Source organism: Barbatula barbatula (genome assembly GCF_947034865.1).
Source record: "Barbatula barbatula genome assembly, chromosome: 12".
NCBI classification, from domain to species: Eukaryota; Metazoa; Chordata; class Actinopteri; order Cypriniformes; family Nemacheilidae; genus Barbatula; species Barbatula barbatula.
Genome location: NC_136775.1, coordinates 15707865 through 15724832, shown reverse-complemented (window position 1 = coordinate 15724832; position 16968 = coordinate 15707865). Strand labels below are relative to the sequence as shown.

The 16968-nt window shown below is 38.5% G+C and overlaps 1 protein-coding gene across 1 annotated transcript in view; it reads right to left on the bottom strand.

Moving 5' to 3' along the window:
- The window catches only part of LOC306902009 (carboxypeptidase Q-like), a 36994-nt gene that overhangs the window by 19546 nt on the left and 480 nt on the right, over positions 1-16968 (bottom strand). The window contains exons 2-4 of the mRNA XM_079470272.1: positions 16476-16920; positions 16196-16403; positions 15220-15427 (exon numbers count right to left, since the gene is read on the bottom strand). Coding sequence (XP_079326398.1) covers positions 15220-15427; positions 16196-16403; positions 16476-16920 — 861 coding nt within the window. The remainder of the gene's footprint in view (positions 1-15219; positions 15428-16195; positions 16404-16475; positions 16921-16968) is intronic.

Below are 16968 nucleotides of genomic sequence, written 5' to 3'. Positions count from 1 at the left end.
TTGAATCAGTCGCCCCATTCTCCTCTGACCTCTAGCATCAACAAGGCATTTTCACCCACAGGACTGCCGCATACTGGATGTTTTTCCCTTTTCACACCATTCTTTGTAAACCCTAGAAATGTGCGTGAAAATCCCAGTAACTGAGCAGATTGTGAAATACTCAGACCGGCCCGTCTGGCACCAACAACCATGCCACGCTCAAAATTGCTTAAATCACCTTTCTTTCTCATTCTGACATTCAGTTTGGAGTTCAGGAGATTGTCTTGACCAGGACCACACCCCTAAATTCATTGAAGCAGCTGCCATGTTATTGGTTGATTAGATAACTGCATTAGTGAGAAATTGAACAGATGTTCCTAATAATCCTTTAGGTGACTGTATATATTATCCTACAGAGCCTTATATTCACTGAAGAACTGATTAGTGTGTCTGTGTTTAGTTTGGCTGCCTAGCTGTGCGTGCAACCAGTTTACGTCATCGAAAACGTACATGGCGGCCTCCTTAGGTTAAAATGAGTATTACATTTAGGTTTTGTTTCAAGAATTGAAAATATTTCATGTGTTTCTAACGACAAATGCAAGTAGTGTAAGGCTATTACAACGCATTAAGCCATACATCTCTCTATACAACGGGTTCCTTTAAGGATTTCTTGTCTAAAACTCTTGTCTTGTGTCTCGTCTTGTCTCGTGGGATAAATGTCTCGTTACACCCCTGTGATTTAAATTGAAATGTGGTTCTGTTCAATAACACAGGTCTGAAGGGGTGAATTAGGGTGAATATTACAATGTAATAAAGCCCATTGGCATGTAAGAGTACAAATTGTAGTAAGCATACAGTACATCACTGTTTTACTTATGAGGGGGTCCTTGGAAACAATACTGCTGCACGGTGTCCCTGGCCCCAAAAAGTTTGAGAACCCCTGGTGTACAGACTAAATAAGTTATTAATCTAACTGTGATCCAGTCCATATCCCGTTAAACCCAGCAATTATTGAGTTTTACTTTTCCTGTGTCTGCTGAAAAAAACAGTGACTGTTTCAGGTCATTCAGTCGCTCTGCGAATTTAAGAAATGAGAACAGACTGATCAAATACACAGATGTGCATAATGAGGCAGACGGCACACACTGAAACTGTCAAATTCAGCCTCAGAAGCCCCAAAACCACCAACCATCAAACACGTGCAGACCTCGTTCACTCGCATCCAATTGCAGGAGAGGAACTAAAGTTTCCATGATGTCCGAGTTATGCCAAATGACATCATGCGCAACACAGAGCCCCTTTCTCCATGGCGTTCATTTTGCCATGGAAAATTCAACGAAGATGGCGGGTATTATGTGCTTTTGAGCTAAACTGAGCACTTGGGTGAATTTATTCTTTTAAGCCAAACCAAACTAAACTAATTGAAAATGTTATTTTTAGTGGCAGAGTATGAGGTCATCCGTACACTGGTTTCCTTTCCTTAATCCACCTCAGAATATTCAGTCGAATAGTTGCGCTCTAATCCATTACTGCAGTTGGTGTTATAAGTGACCAAGTTTAGGGACTCATGCAACAAACATGTCAGTAGTATTTATTGAAAAACTAGCGGCTCACAACTAGCCTTGAATATTTTCACACCTCAAGGCTGGATTCATTTTGTAGACACGAAAGTAAGCAATTATATGTTTTTTCGTATACAGAGTAACTGCTGCCTGTAGCATGGCTGAGAAATTAAAATATTTATAAACAGAAAACATTCAGTGAAGAGTTAAAAAGGTCTGAAAGCACATTGAAAATCTGGGCTGAATAAACAAATTAAACCAAAGTTTAAGGATTGTGAATAATACAAAAGAACTTGATTCTGTACTATTTCAGGGTCACTAATGAAATAAGTGAATTTGTAAAACTGACCATGTTAACTTCTTTCTACAAAAGGTCAGATTTCTTCGCTTCCAGTGAACAACAAAAGAGATAACTCTTTGGAACACTAACAAGCTCGCTCTGAAAGCAAAAAAGGGAGAAGATCCCGCCCTCCCTTCAGAGATCTTGACAAAAGCTTAAAAAATCTAACTTTTAAAAAAACTCTCCCCTAGAGAAAGGAACGTTTGCCATACACATCCGAAGATGGTCTCTAATACCCTTCATTCACAGATAACAGACTGTATGTAAAGAAACGTGACTCACTGGCTGTCACTGAGCCGGTGCAGTACCCTCATTAGCACTGATGAGTAATACTTCTTTCTATATACTGAGGGTTCTCGCTAACATCCATCAGTATTTTCGGGCATGTCTTTGGCTGTGACCGGAGTGTCACTGCTCACTGAATGAGACTGTGAGGAAACACCAAAGCTCAAGCTTCTGTTTGTTCGCTGAATAAAGCCCCCAGCTTACACAAACCGTAGTGCTAACTAGGCCAAAGGTGATAGAGCCAAGTTTCATCCCCCCAAAAACCATACTTCGCAAGGTCTAAATTCCAGCGAGGTAACAGATAAAACCAAGAGTGGAAATAACATCACTTATCATGGGTACACTTAAACAGAATGCTTTTTTGACAGATACACAACGCAGTCCAACATTTGGACAAACACGGCTGAAAATCTTGCTCATTATCTTACTTTTTTTTAGGAAAAATAAAAACTAGAGATGCACCGATGTATCGGCCAATTATCGGTATCAGCAATTTTTCGGTCGATAGTTTGAAAACAGCCATTGTTCAGGGAGGATATATTCGGTCAATCAAATAAGGGAAGAAAATGCAATTCATTTGTGCTCTGTATTGAGAAAATGTTAAGAAACATCACCAGTTTGATGTTCAATATTAATAGTTATACATGAATTCATTCAGAAAGTAAAGAAATATTAATTGAATCTTCAGAATCTTATCGGCATTGGCAGACATAATTTAGAAAAATCAACTAACGGTATCGGAAAACAGAAATAAATGAGCCAGTTGTTTGAATTATTGCTGTCAAATCTCTTAATCATGATTAACCGATTTCCAAAAAAATGTTTACATAATACTTATGTGTGTGGCTTGTTTATTTAAATGTATTTATAAATACCAGGGCTCCAGACTAAAAAAAATTATTGGTGCGCAAGCAAAAGATTTAGGGACACACCTTAAATCGGCCTGCAATGCAATTGTTCAATTTTTTTCCCCAAAATAACGTGCATTACTGATACTGACAAATAAGTTACTTGATGACGGCATATTTGGTTCAGCTTAATAAAAATAGCAGAGTCTATATAACAGATATTGTGTTTGTCAAAAAGTAGATATTTAATTGTTTACAGTGTTACCAATTACTACGTTCTTATGATGATTATTATTAAGGACACTTTTCGTCATGTTCACACTATAACGTCAAATAAAATGCGCAGTTGACTATCACACACAGCCTGCACTGGTGGCGGGTCGAATTGTACTGGTCTTTCCGTAACAACTAGAAGAAATTCCAAATTTGCAGGTCGCACATGCTCGCGAGTGCTTGTAAAAAAAGGCTTGCGCTGTCTCGAAAACTGGTAGCAAAATGCGACCATTTAGTCACAGACTGGAACACTGAATACACAAAAATATACAACAGTACAATATATATATATATATATATATTGAAGAATTATGTGAATATACAGTATATAATTATACATAATGCAATTATATTTATTTTAACATTTGTTATGTCTAAACATACATGTCTGTGTCATTTTCTATTAACACTGTGAATTATATTTATATATTTTATACATATAAATAGACAGCCACTCACAAATACTATATCAACACAAACATTTGTTTTGGAATTGATTCATTGCGATGAATCGATTTGAGAGTATTAAAATACATTATACAGTAAAATACAGTATGAAGGTGTAAATGTATGTAGATTGTATAGGTAAAATAACAAACATATCTGGATTGAAGTTAATTTGATGACTTTATATTAAAATCCTTAATAATTGCAGACACATTTTACTACTCAGTTTGTGATGTTGTTGAAATCTCTTCTGTAAGCCAAAGGAAGACATTTGTGAGTTTCTCCATTTAATCTCATTGATGTCTAGGAGAAATAATGAAGATATTACAGAGATCTCATTTGTGAATTTTCTTTCTTACATGGAAATTTATAATGCTATTACATCAATGGATGTAGGAACTGCCCATGAAAATGATAAAAAAAGATTTATTTTTGAATTATATTTGCATTATTATTTTGTATGGTCTTCCACTATGTTGGGGAAAAACAAACTTTATTTAGCAAGCTTAAAAAACCTTTTGATGTAATGGTGTATGGTTTAATCCTTCAAATTAATTTGGTAGAAAACAAACTGTGTAGGTGTGTGTGTGACTTGCATACTACAGTGCTAGCATCTGTTATTTTGCATATGAATGTAACACCTCATGACACTTTGTAAGTAATGATTCTCTACAAAACAAAATTAGTTTGGAGGGAAAACCACAACATCAGGCAAAGGAAAACGGAAACATTCAGCCATGAGAGTCCATTGTAAACCTATCAGGTTTGTGAGCGCACCATCTCATTTAAATGTGCAGAGTTCAAAAGCCAAAGCGGCCCTGTCTAAACCCCAAGGCCTCGTGTCATGGATTGTGGACAGCAGTATAAACTCTGGTATCTCCCGGTGGAATTCCCCTCATACATCACTGGCCAGAAACAACAAACAGCCAAACCCGAGGTGGTTAAATCCACTCCAGTGTTATCAGAGGATATAAACATCCCAACCTCATACTGGGACCGAAGGTTTAGCTGATGGGCTCAAAACGGAAAGAGGCGGGCGAGATGATGGACAGAGTGAATTAGGAGACAAAAACAACAGTCCAAGGAAGTGGAAAGCCAAATAAAGAAGAGGAAATGACAATTGTTCTCCTCATTACTTCATAAATTCTAAGAATGAGAAACGTAAAAGTTTTGAGAAGAAAAAGACAGATTTATAGATTGTGGAGATGCTGAAGTCTGGACACACCGTGACCCCCGTTTAAATAGACAGAGTCCACAAATGGGCAATGACGAAAACTCGTTTTGGGAACGCTTGAATGACTCCAATACGCATTCAGACTTCTATAAAACTGTGTTTTCAGTTTAAAAGGCAGTAAAGTTGGCAGAGGCTTTTTTGGATCATTACCTTTCTCTGATATAACGGACCAATCATTGTATCAACTGAAGAGTCTGTAAACAGCAATCAGACCAAAATGTGAATAATTGCCTACACAACCGGTCAAATGTTTAGGATCACTTGAAAAAAATGCTTCCCATGATCTTAAAAATCTATTAATTTGAATGCAAAATGCAGTAAATAAGAGTCCAGCAAAGATTAAAGTTCCTTAAGTACTGTATAAAAAGCTTCACAGGTTGAGATCTCAAGAAGCTGGAAGATACAATGCGAGTTTACGATTCTAGTCAAAGGGTGGCTACTTTAAAGATGCTAAACTGTAACAGAGCTCGTTTATTTGTGATGCTTTAGTAACAACATAATTCCAACAGCTACATTTGTGTCATTTCATGGTTTTGATTATTATACAAATATGAAAAATATGAATCCATTAGACTGGTAGTGTAGTAATAGGTATCTTGTATAGGGTGTCCTAGATAAAAGATGCGCCCCAATTCAGAAAGTTGCATTCCACTACTTAAAGTGATAGTGCACCCAAAAATGAAAATACTGTCTTCATTTACTCACCCTCTTGTCATTTCAAACCTTTCTGACTTTCCTTCTTCTACAGAACACAAAAGCTATTTTGAAGAACGGTTGTAACCGAACAGCACTGGACCCCATTCACTTCTACTGTATGAACACAAAATCAATGCAAGTGAATAGGGCACCTGTTACCAACATTCTTCAAAATATCTTCTTTTGTGTTCTGCGGACGAAAGAAAGTCATACAGCTTTGAAATGACAAGAGGGCGAGTGATGACAGGATTTGTTTATTTTTGGATGATTTATCAATGTAATGCATCGCAGCGGGGCAATAAAGCCTGTCCTGTTTCGAAAATGAAACTAAAAGAATTCATTTTGGCCTTGAGAATACAGTATCGAGAGATTAAATATCACAATATGTACATAATAAATTTTCCACACCCTTAGGACAAACAAACACTACCACGAAATTCTTTCGCTTATCTAAGGTCTGCTTCTTTTCGCAACCAAAACTTGCATTCTGACCTCACATTCTTAAATAACAGTACACAATCAAGGTTAGAAAGTCTGTTTCATAAAGGCACCGTCGATGTCGAGTCCCTGCCCTCTCCTCGACGGTAACGCTATTCGGTGCAGCTATTCTGGGTGTCACAAGGTTTTATCACAGCTCAATGCATTATTTATAAGGCAGAAGCCTGGCCCCTGGAGCAGGAGAAATGAATGGTTATGACAGGGTAATCCCCACAAGATGCCTTCCACTGTGCATTGCAGGTATTGGACGAATCCACGCTTCCCAAAGTTGCTTCTGTTTTGGGGAAAACAGTATCATACCGCCTTATGTCAAGGACATTTGATTGTATTTAATGGTGCAAAATTATTTATTTCCCCACAAAAGATTTCAAAATAACAAAAAAGCATTCCAGGTGGAATATCTGTGTTTAGAAAATGACGGCGTGAAATGCTTCAAATGATTTCCACGTGCACTCGCTGATTCCGTATTTATATTTGGCAGATCATTTTTCCTAGAGAAGCTTAAACCGTGCATAAAGGCCACATTTAATGTGGCCTTTTATTTCTCTTAAAAAATGCTGACGACGGCTATGATGAACAGATGTTACACATTCATAAGGGAAAATAAATGTGATTTGATCTGAAAAAGGTTCCTACAAATGGCTTGCTAATGTCATTTAAAGCATTGACTTTTATTCTTTTCACCAAATTGAATCTCCATGCCAATTTTTCTTACTGAGAAAATGAATTAATTGGACTTTTGAAGGAACAGATTTCGTGTTTGATAATGAACCTCGTCTTTAATTTCAGAACTACATTTAAAACAGTATTTCAAAGGTCTGTATGAGACTCAATGGAGTCCGATGCTGTTAGATGTAGACCTCAGATGTTTTCATCAGACAACTGTGTTTTTCCTTCTTTACAGATGATGATGATGATGATGATGAGGATGAGGATACTTTCCAAGGTTATTTCTAGGAAATATAACAGCCATAAGAATAGACACCATCTGTTGTCTTAGAAAGAGATCAAAAGCAGAGGAAGGAAGAAATCTAACCAAGAGAAAAAATAAAAGCAGGGAAAGCAGACTCAAGTGTGCATTGCTGAGATTATTAGGATACTGAAAGTAGAGCAAACAGATTTGATGTTTTATGATTTCTTCACCGGTGGTCTTTTCTCCTTTCTGGGGAGGTGAATGCGTTCTAATTTTAAATGCGATGTTCACAAATACAGTTCGTCTTTATCAGGATGACAGTCAAATTCAACTCTTCATTAACTTTTTGGTCGCTAGCCTTTCAACGGTATCACAAAGCCAGATCTGAAGGGCTGCTTTGCACGACAACTCTTTCAGGATGTCTGATCGACAACCAGACAGTTAAATTAGGGGCAGGTTTATAACACAATAATAGACAAATGTAGATTTAAATCATCAATCTGATTAGAATTTCAACAAGTATGGATTAGTCGAAGACAAAACTAATGCACTGAGTGCTTTTATTCCTGGTAGTTGCATAAAGACAATCAGATTATTTTCCAGTTATGAGTCCAGTCAGAGAACAAACTGTGGCCGATCCGTATGGGGTTGAGACTACGGATAAGGGTTACTTGAGGTTCCCATGATCAGGATGTATTTGTTCTACTTCAGGCAGGCAAGCCATGGGCATTATTTAATAAACCAGCTCCCATCTCAGGCCTGTTCCAACTTTGCCACTGTGGGGGTGGATGGCACTGGATGTGCAATTACAGCAGAAAGGACAGGCTACACCCCATCCAGCAAAACACAACATTGTGACACAGTGCAGTACAGCACGAAGGAATGCTGTGTAATGCATCAAAGCTAATTAATACAGAATGGGCCGTGACACGCAGTAACCTCAGGAAACATCCTACGCAACCATACAGTATAACAGCATGGCTGCAGGACTTCTCAGCCACAGTGATGCACTCTGATATGGCAAACAGGAAATGATACATGCACCACAGCGTTAAAACCCAGACATCTGACCGATTACGGTGTTGTGAAAGTGTTGGATGAGGAACTACACAGGGGAAAACGCAAGTGATACTTGCCCAAGCAAAAACCCCTGTCATATGGCTAGGGTGTTTCTACGGGCTAGGATGGGTAAGAGGTGAGGGGTTAAATGTATATTTGCGTAATTGTAATATTGCAATTCGCCTTAGCAAACACTGCTAGTTACAGATACAGCAAAGATATTTTTTAGAATATTTTTTATCTTATAAATAAACACAAACATCGGCTGCCAACTGTGAGATTTTCACTTTATGTTTGTGGTGGACAAGAGAATTCACAATAACAATCTTACTGCAATATCTAAGACATTTTAATTCCTAATGATATTGCTTTATAGACCACTTTGAAAGATGTAAACACAGGTTCAGCAGCACTTCCGGTTTTTAATAAAAAATTAAGAGAGCATTTCAAAAGTGTTTTAATTTATTTCTAAATTTCCTATTATAGGTATGTGTTTAGGCAAAATAAATATTTTTGTTTCATTCTGTGATGCAATATTTTCCCCAAATTCGAATAAAAACATTGTAAATGAAAACTGGAGAATCAAGTGAAAATAAGACAAATGACAATCCGTTGTTTTTCAGACCTCAAATACTGCAAAGATAACAAGTTCATGTAAGCAATACATCAATAATATTTACATGTATTTAGATTGTATCACAGTAATCATGTGTCTTGTCGTGCCGACTTGATGTCACTGGTGAGGTTTGATTTTGTTGAAATTCAACAGACACGGGACAACAATGGACTCAATACGTCTGACTAGTAATGCTGATAAAATGAAAAATTTCAATGGTCTCTTCAATTTTTCCGCGGCTTAGATTAAAATGTAAAAATATTTGTTTAACATTTCTCTTTGTAAGTCGCTTTGGATAAAAGCGTCTGCTAAATGACTAAATGTAAATTTTGATTTCAGTTATAAATATTTAGTTGGTTGTATTTAGTTCAAACGTGTGTGTAGCGTCAAAAAACTAGACCAACGTTTGAATAGCATTGTTAACATCTTGCAAAGTGATCTATAGGTCAAAATCATGTTTCATTTTATTTTGTGTTCTCTATTTTATTTTGTTTTTCCAATTTCTTTGGCCAATGACTCACACTCAAAATACAAGTGCAGATGTATAGAGAGTGAGTTTCTAACCGTTGTGTCTCTTAAGGCAAAATGCTAAACTGGTGCATGACAACAACCAACTCCAGTATATCAACGTATTTCAACATACATGTTGAACGAAACTTGATTATTTGCAACATTATCATACGTGTAGTGTTAACACAATATCAATAATCACGGTTATTAATATCATGGTTATTGTCAATACAGGTATATTGCAACACCTCAGAAACAACACACGCCTTTGAGACCTATGGGAACAAGGAAAGATCCTGTTAATTCAGGGTTAGCTGTCAATTGACAGATGCTATTTGTCTGACGGGACTAACATCATACTTAGCATGCTGTAATGTATGCGATACGTTTGTTCGTAATGCCAGGTTTTCTTTAAGCATTTCGTTTCTTAAATGAGAAATCGGTATAAGCTGCCCGTAGTGTGGGCAGCAACACTAAGCATGTGGGAGATCTTTTTTTAATCCCAAGTAGAAATGTTTCCCCTGCAGCCAGGCATTAGGCAGACATGTGGACACACAACCTGTCACACTCTCTTTATGCCTGCCTTCAATCTATGCAACCCACGCGCACACACACACACACAAAAAATTGTCACTCGTGGCTCTCTGTCCTCTCACTGTCAAACACACACGCGCGCACACACACACACACTCAATGGGGCTCCAATCAGCGTCATCAGTGGTCTTCTTTCCTGCAGATGGTACAATGTGAAATCCAACAGCTGAACTGGAACACACGCCAGACTGGTGACAGACAGGAAGCTATAAACAGCTACACAATCTAACAATCATCTCATAAAAATGGGCATGGTTATTAATAGTTTTTTTCTGTTATTAACAGTATATGATATAAAGATTAGAAATAATTTCTTAGGCCCTGTCCACACGAAAATGTTTTTTTCAAAACCGTTGTTTTTTGGATGTGGTTTGGCCGTTCGTCCACACGCAAACGCAGTAACCTGCCTCTGAAACCGAACTACACCTCCGGCCAGGGCGAATATTTTTTTGAAACTCTGGTTTCAGTGTTGTTGTGTAAACGTTGAAACCAAAGATTTGGCGTATGACGTTGGAATGCGTGCCGCTATCTCATTTATTTAAAGTCAGATTCTAGGCTTCTGATTGGCCAACACGGCTTTAAGGTTAGGGTTATATCGCCACCTGTTGGTTTGGCATTCTTTTGTACGACATTTTTGAAGGCAACTGTTGTTGCATTCTTCTGCAAGCAGTGAATACAGATTTAGAGATTTTTTAAATCTCTGTTTTATGAAAATCCAAGGCCGCTCAACAATAACGATTTTTACTGCACTTCCAGTCAGGCCATGAGTTCAAAATTTTCTAACCAAATAATGAATGTTATTTTTACATAGCAACAAACTCTCGGGAAGGAGTTTTTTACTGTTCGAAAAATAAGGTTTAGACTTTTTAGATGAGCTTTTACCAAAAATATCTACCAGCTAGAGGGCTTTTTTATCCAAAGCAAGTAACAGAATATTAAAGTTATAAAATTATCTATACATGCCTTGCTGAGGTTCAAACCCCTGGCCTTGGCTTTTTCAACTCCATAAGCTATCGTCAAGTTAACACAAAACCAAATATTTAGGCTTGAAAAACAAACACTTACACTCACCTAAAGGATTATTAGGAACATCACACTAATACTGTGACCCCCTTTCACCTTCAGAACTGCCTTAATTCTACGTGGTATTGATTCAACAAGATGCTGAAAGCATTCTTTAGAAATGTTGGCCCATATTGATAGGATAGCATCTTGCAGTTAATGAGATTTGTGGGATGCACATCCAGGGCACGAAGCTCCCGTTCCACCACATCCCAAAGATGCTCTATTGGATTAAGATCTGGTGACGGTGGGGGCCATTTTAGTACAGTGAACTCATTGTCATGTTCAAGAAACCAATTTGAAATGATTCAAGCTTTGTGACATGGTGCATTATCCTGCTGGAAGTAGCCATCAGAGGATGGGTACACGGTGGTCATAAAGGGATGGACATGGTCAGAAACAATGCTCAGGTAGGCTGTGGCATTTAAACGATGCCCAATTGGCACTAAGGGGTCTAAAGTGTGTCAAGAAAACATCCCCCACACCATTACACCACCACCACCACCAGCCTGCACAGTGGTAAGAAGGCATGATGGATCCATGTTCTCATTCTGTTTACACCAAATTCTGACTCTACCATCTGAATGTCCCAACAGAAATCGAGACTCATCAGACAAGGCAACATTTTTCCAGTCTTCAACTGTCCAATTTTGGTGAGCTCGTGCAAATTGTAACTTCTTTTTCCTATTTGTAGTGGAGATGAGTGGAACCCTGTGGGGTCTTCTGCTGTTGTAGCCCATCCGCCTCAAGGTTGTGCGTGTTGTGGCTTCACAAATGCTTTGCTGCATACCTCGCTTGTAACGAGTGGATATTTCAGTCAAAGTTGCTCTTCTATCAGCTTGAATCAGTCGGCCCATTCTCCTCTGACCTCTAGCACCAACAAGGCATTTTCGCCCACAGGACTGCCCCCATACTGGATGTTTTTCCCTTTTCACACCATTCTTTTTAAACCCTAGAAATGGTTGTGCGTGAAAATCCCAGTAACTGAGCAGATTGTGAAATACTCAGACCGGCCCGTCTGGCACCAACAACCATGCCACGCTCAAAATTGCTTAAATCACCTTTCTTTCCCATTCTGACATTCAGTTTAGAGTTCAGGAGCTTGTCTTGACCAGGACCACACCCCTAAATGCATTGAAGCAGCTGCCATGTGATTGGTTGATTAGATAACTGCGTTAATGAGAAATTGAACAGGTGTTCCTAATAATCCTTTAGGTGAGTGTATGTAACGACAAGTAACATTTCTTTAACTCTTATGCAAACCCCTGAAATCTGTTTTAAAACATTCGGTTTGGTTTCATTCATGAATCTCTACAACATAATTTTCCAGAGCTGATTTAACATAGAATCCATGCTGAAAGAAAATATACGCTTACTCTGAATTCCCTGTCATTATTTGTCAATTCTGTATAAATGAACTTGCAAAACACTGTTGTTAGTTTTAACAAAAGTAGGAAATTCTCACTTGGAAATGGAAGTCTATATGACTCATAATGAATCACACTGGGATTGAGATCGACCTGTGCGTGTGTGTGTCACAAAACATTATTGCTCATTCCTGCTATTCAGTTTCACAACCTGATGAGTTGACAGACAGGAAATAAGCTCTCAGCGCTAACACCATTACTGTTAATGACCCTCAGTTCATTAGAACGCCAATGCTAAATATAGACGCAGGCAGTAACGCTAAATCACCAAAACTGAGCCGAAAAACACTGACCAACATAACCGAACCCAAGTGTAGTAACACAGACTCCAATGAGGAAAAAAGAATTAGCGCTCCATATCAAGTGCAGCTTAATCAACTTCCCAAAGTCATCTTCTGTTACTTTATCGGTAAATATGATTTGAGGAAGCGTGCTTGATCCACTTTTTGCCAACTTGCAAAGTTAAAGGTCTGTTTCCTTTTTCTGGGTTATTATATCATTGAAAATCCAAATGAAGAAGCAGTCGAAGGCTGTTTAGTCAGCAAACCTCCAACATTCCATTCTGCTGAGATTATGAGGGACTTCTGATGATGAGAAAGAGCCGAGCTTTCTTGGAGTGCTTGCATGTGCATGTGTGGTGCTCTTTTGAGTGAATATGTGAGATTTAACCTTGGCCCCATCTGGTTCAGTCGTCTCCTTCTTTGTATAAGTGCAAAAAGCTCATTACAGTGAATATATTACAAAGGTGAAATCTATATTAACAGTTATATTTAGGGTATTGTAGGACTGTAATAATAACTGTTATGGTTGTGCATTCCATAAGCACAGTTGTCAAGTCAGCTTTAGCTTCTCACTTATAATTCAATTTATTTTCCTAGGTAGATCGTCTTTTGGGGTTCTCTATTGTTCATGACGCTGCATAATCTTTATTTGTATTCTGTTCATTACAACAAGCAGATTTTCCTCTAAAAATGTAAATTACTGCAAGTAGAAAGTTCTTTCTTAGTACGTTTTTCCTATTAGCTCCATTAGGACAAATATAATACTGAGATCAAGAATATTTAACATTCTTACTCACTGACTTTGGAAACTACATGTATTAACTAAAAACGAATGCAAACATATACAATTAATAAAAATACATATATACAAATAAATGTATTAAATGTAATAAATGAATTGGCTAGTGCCTGCAAGAGGTTATTTGCATAAGGTGATGTGATCGGCTGACGCCTTCGTTCTCGCTTGAAAAGTTGAGAAATGTTCAACTTCTTGCCGCAAGCAACGCCATAGACTTTTAATTAAATAAAACGTAAATAGACAGCCGGCAGGCCCCTCACGGGCGACACACACAAACCATAACATAAGTCCAGGCCTGGTCCTCTCTCACTGATGGTCCGGTCGCTCGTTCTCTTATGCTCCCGATCTCCTCCGTGATACGAGACCGGTGCGCGTACAGCCTCGAATCCCGGCTCTCGTCCCGCCTACCTCACTACACCAGCATTATACAGCGACATTATTTACAACACTGGTAACAGACAATTGCACTTATCAACCACATGGGGAACCCGTGAGAGTGTGGCTTTAATATTTACATTTAGTCATTTAGTAGACGCTTTTATCCGAAACGACTTACAGAGAGTTGGACAAGGACATTTTTATTTAAATAAAAATCAAAAAACATCTGTCTTGTTGGATACGGCCGGTCTTGTTTCCCAAACCTAACTCACAGATGTTTGACACGCCCGACGCTAAAGAAAAAAAAGGCTTTATCGCTATTAAAATATCACTATTCCCCCTTTCTTTTGACACAGACACATTTTGAAATGATTCCATAATATTCATCCCATATCTGAGGCAATGAAACATCAGTTTCTAAGAGTGAATGTAGCTGTGTCTCCAAGCGCAAGGGATAAAAGACCACTCAAGCCGGACACGTCTATTAAAATTTAAGACCGCAGAAACATAATCACACTTTCCACCACCTCCCACAGAAGACATTAACAGTGAAGAGACTGCTGAAAATATAACGCGCGGTATATCTGTGCAACTGATGGATGGGCCTGCGCATTAACAGGGGTGGAAGACCCTCCTTAACAAGTCTCTAATTAGATATAAGCTGGCGGTGAATATTGGACAGATGTGTGATGGTCAGTCGTAGGTGCCACAGCGTCAGCTGACCAGCTCTGAAGTATTTTGTATAGTTTGGGCTGAGGCAGAATACTAAGTTCCTCTTATAATTTTGAAGCCGACTGCTTACCATAAACACCAGTAGCACTACATCTCTGTAATTGGTTCCCTGATGTCCTGCTGGGACCGCACGACAAACATTTGTGAATGACCACCGCGCGGCACAAAATGAGCGCCGTCGAGCATCCACGGTGATGTGACAGAAAACGACTTTCTGGTGGAGAATCTAACTCAGGCAAGCGCATCCGTCTCGCTTTTACCATATGTGGATATAAGCACACATTGTGTCAATTAACACTATATCATAAATATTGAGAGTTTTAGGAATGCCTGATGTCTTTCACCAGACTTCCTCCAAAAAATGGAGCATGAAACTTTAAAACAGCTGCAAAGACGTACTGTATGTAAAAGAACGAAACCTTTAGTGCTTGCTTTAATACAGTATTTTACAGTAAGCAGGAACTCAAAATGAACCCAATTTCATTTTCTTAATACAAATGATGTATTACTGTGGATAATTCATCAGCACACAATATTCCAAAGCTTTACTTCTTAAATATTTGATTTCACTTGGAAAAGTATCTTGTTACCGAGGTTAAACTGGCCTTGAATAAATGCATTTTTACCTCCTTACATTACATAGGTGTGATATTACAGTGCAATGAGGTCTATGTAGGGCCACCAACCTGTTCAGGATGTTTACTGCCTCTGATTTCAGCCACGGTATTAAATGAGTCAACATCTGGCAGTGTCTGCGCCTCCATAGTCAGACGCACTACGATCCTCTGGCCTCTGCGGGCCATCCTGCCCATCATCTGAGCATCCTCGATGGTGATGCAAGCGGTGGGGATCTGAGCAACTCCAGGCTGGTACCACTGCCAGCCAGTGTGAGGGCTGAAAACAACAAAACAACTCTTGAGTAAAAAACACATCATACTGCAGATATAAATACACCTGCCACCTGTCTTGAAAAAAAAGCAAAAGCATTTTAATATGTTTGATCAGATTTTTTCAGTATAGAAAATTTGTCAAGAAAAATGTAATGTGGTATTAAAAACAACCCCCCTCCCCAGACCAGAGCCTAACATAAACACAAATTGATAATTCTGGAAAGCATTTTATTTGACAGAATGAAGAGTAAATATATGATTAATACCTTTGGTCCATTTACCTCAAGATGAAATGTGGAATTAAATAAATTAATCCTGTTAAGGGATTTTGTGATTGTTACTCCATACATTAAAATGTATGGAAAGCTAAAGTTTGTTTACTTACTTTTTTACAAAGCAACATAGACATTATATTGTTTTAGATTTGTAATGTACCTCTGTTTAAATAACATTTATAAAAAAATTGCTATTTTGGTAAAAATGTATTTAAAAAACTAAATATATGATATGGGTGAAAACATGTTTCTGTTCAATAGATATCACATAAAATAATATTACACAAAATTACAAAAAAGGTCCCAATATAGGAAAGCAAACCGTTCTGTTTGGTTATGAACATTCTTCCATATATCTTTCTCTGTGATCAACATCATAAAGACATTTCAACACATATAGAACAACTGGAGTGCGAGTAAATGGATGATAGAATAAACATTTTTGGGTGAACTATCCCTTTAAAGTGAATCATGACATATTAACCAGCGTTTCTAACCTGTTGATGGAGAATGGAGTTACTGAACAAATGAGGGACGCCACGGCTCCAACTTTGGCTGCTTCTGAGGCCCCTGATGCCCGATAAGCTACAGTCTCCCCATAGCTTACAAATGGCTGATTATACACTACGATTTTCCCTTTAGCCTCACTCGCCCTCTTCTTCAGCTCATCAAAAGACTCCACCACCAATACTTCAGCCTCTATGCCTGTCAGAAGAACAGAAACGTATGATATATGCAGGTATTTCGAGGTTTCAGATGTTTTACAAGATTACTAACCTCCTGGTGGAGTTCCTACACTACTGCCCAGTCCCAGTATAGCTAGCGTGTGGTTTCTCGGTTGAAGCATTACAGCGCTCTCTTTTCCTCGCACCCAGTGAGGGATCTTCACCGGCTCTAGATGTACGTTCTCCAGGCCATCTTGTGTCAAAGCATCGTACATGTATTTGATGGCCAGGTCTAGGTTCTTTGAACCACTGACTCTGTTTCCTATAGTGTCTGTGAACAGGGCCAGTCTCTCGTAGGAGCGATTCTGGGCTTTGCCGTACACGGCGAGATCTGTTATTTGTTGAGCTATGTCAGAGTACTTTGAAACCTCTTTGAATACGCCTAGAAGAGGTTGGCTGTTGTGAAGGTGAGGACTGGACTGGCACTGTTGTAAACAGGTAAGAAGTAGAACCACCGCCAGGATGGAGTTGTGACCTCTGCTTTTATTGCCAGTCATCTGAAAAGCATGTGAGACATAAGTTTAAAGTCCCCGGCCTTAAAAGAG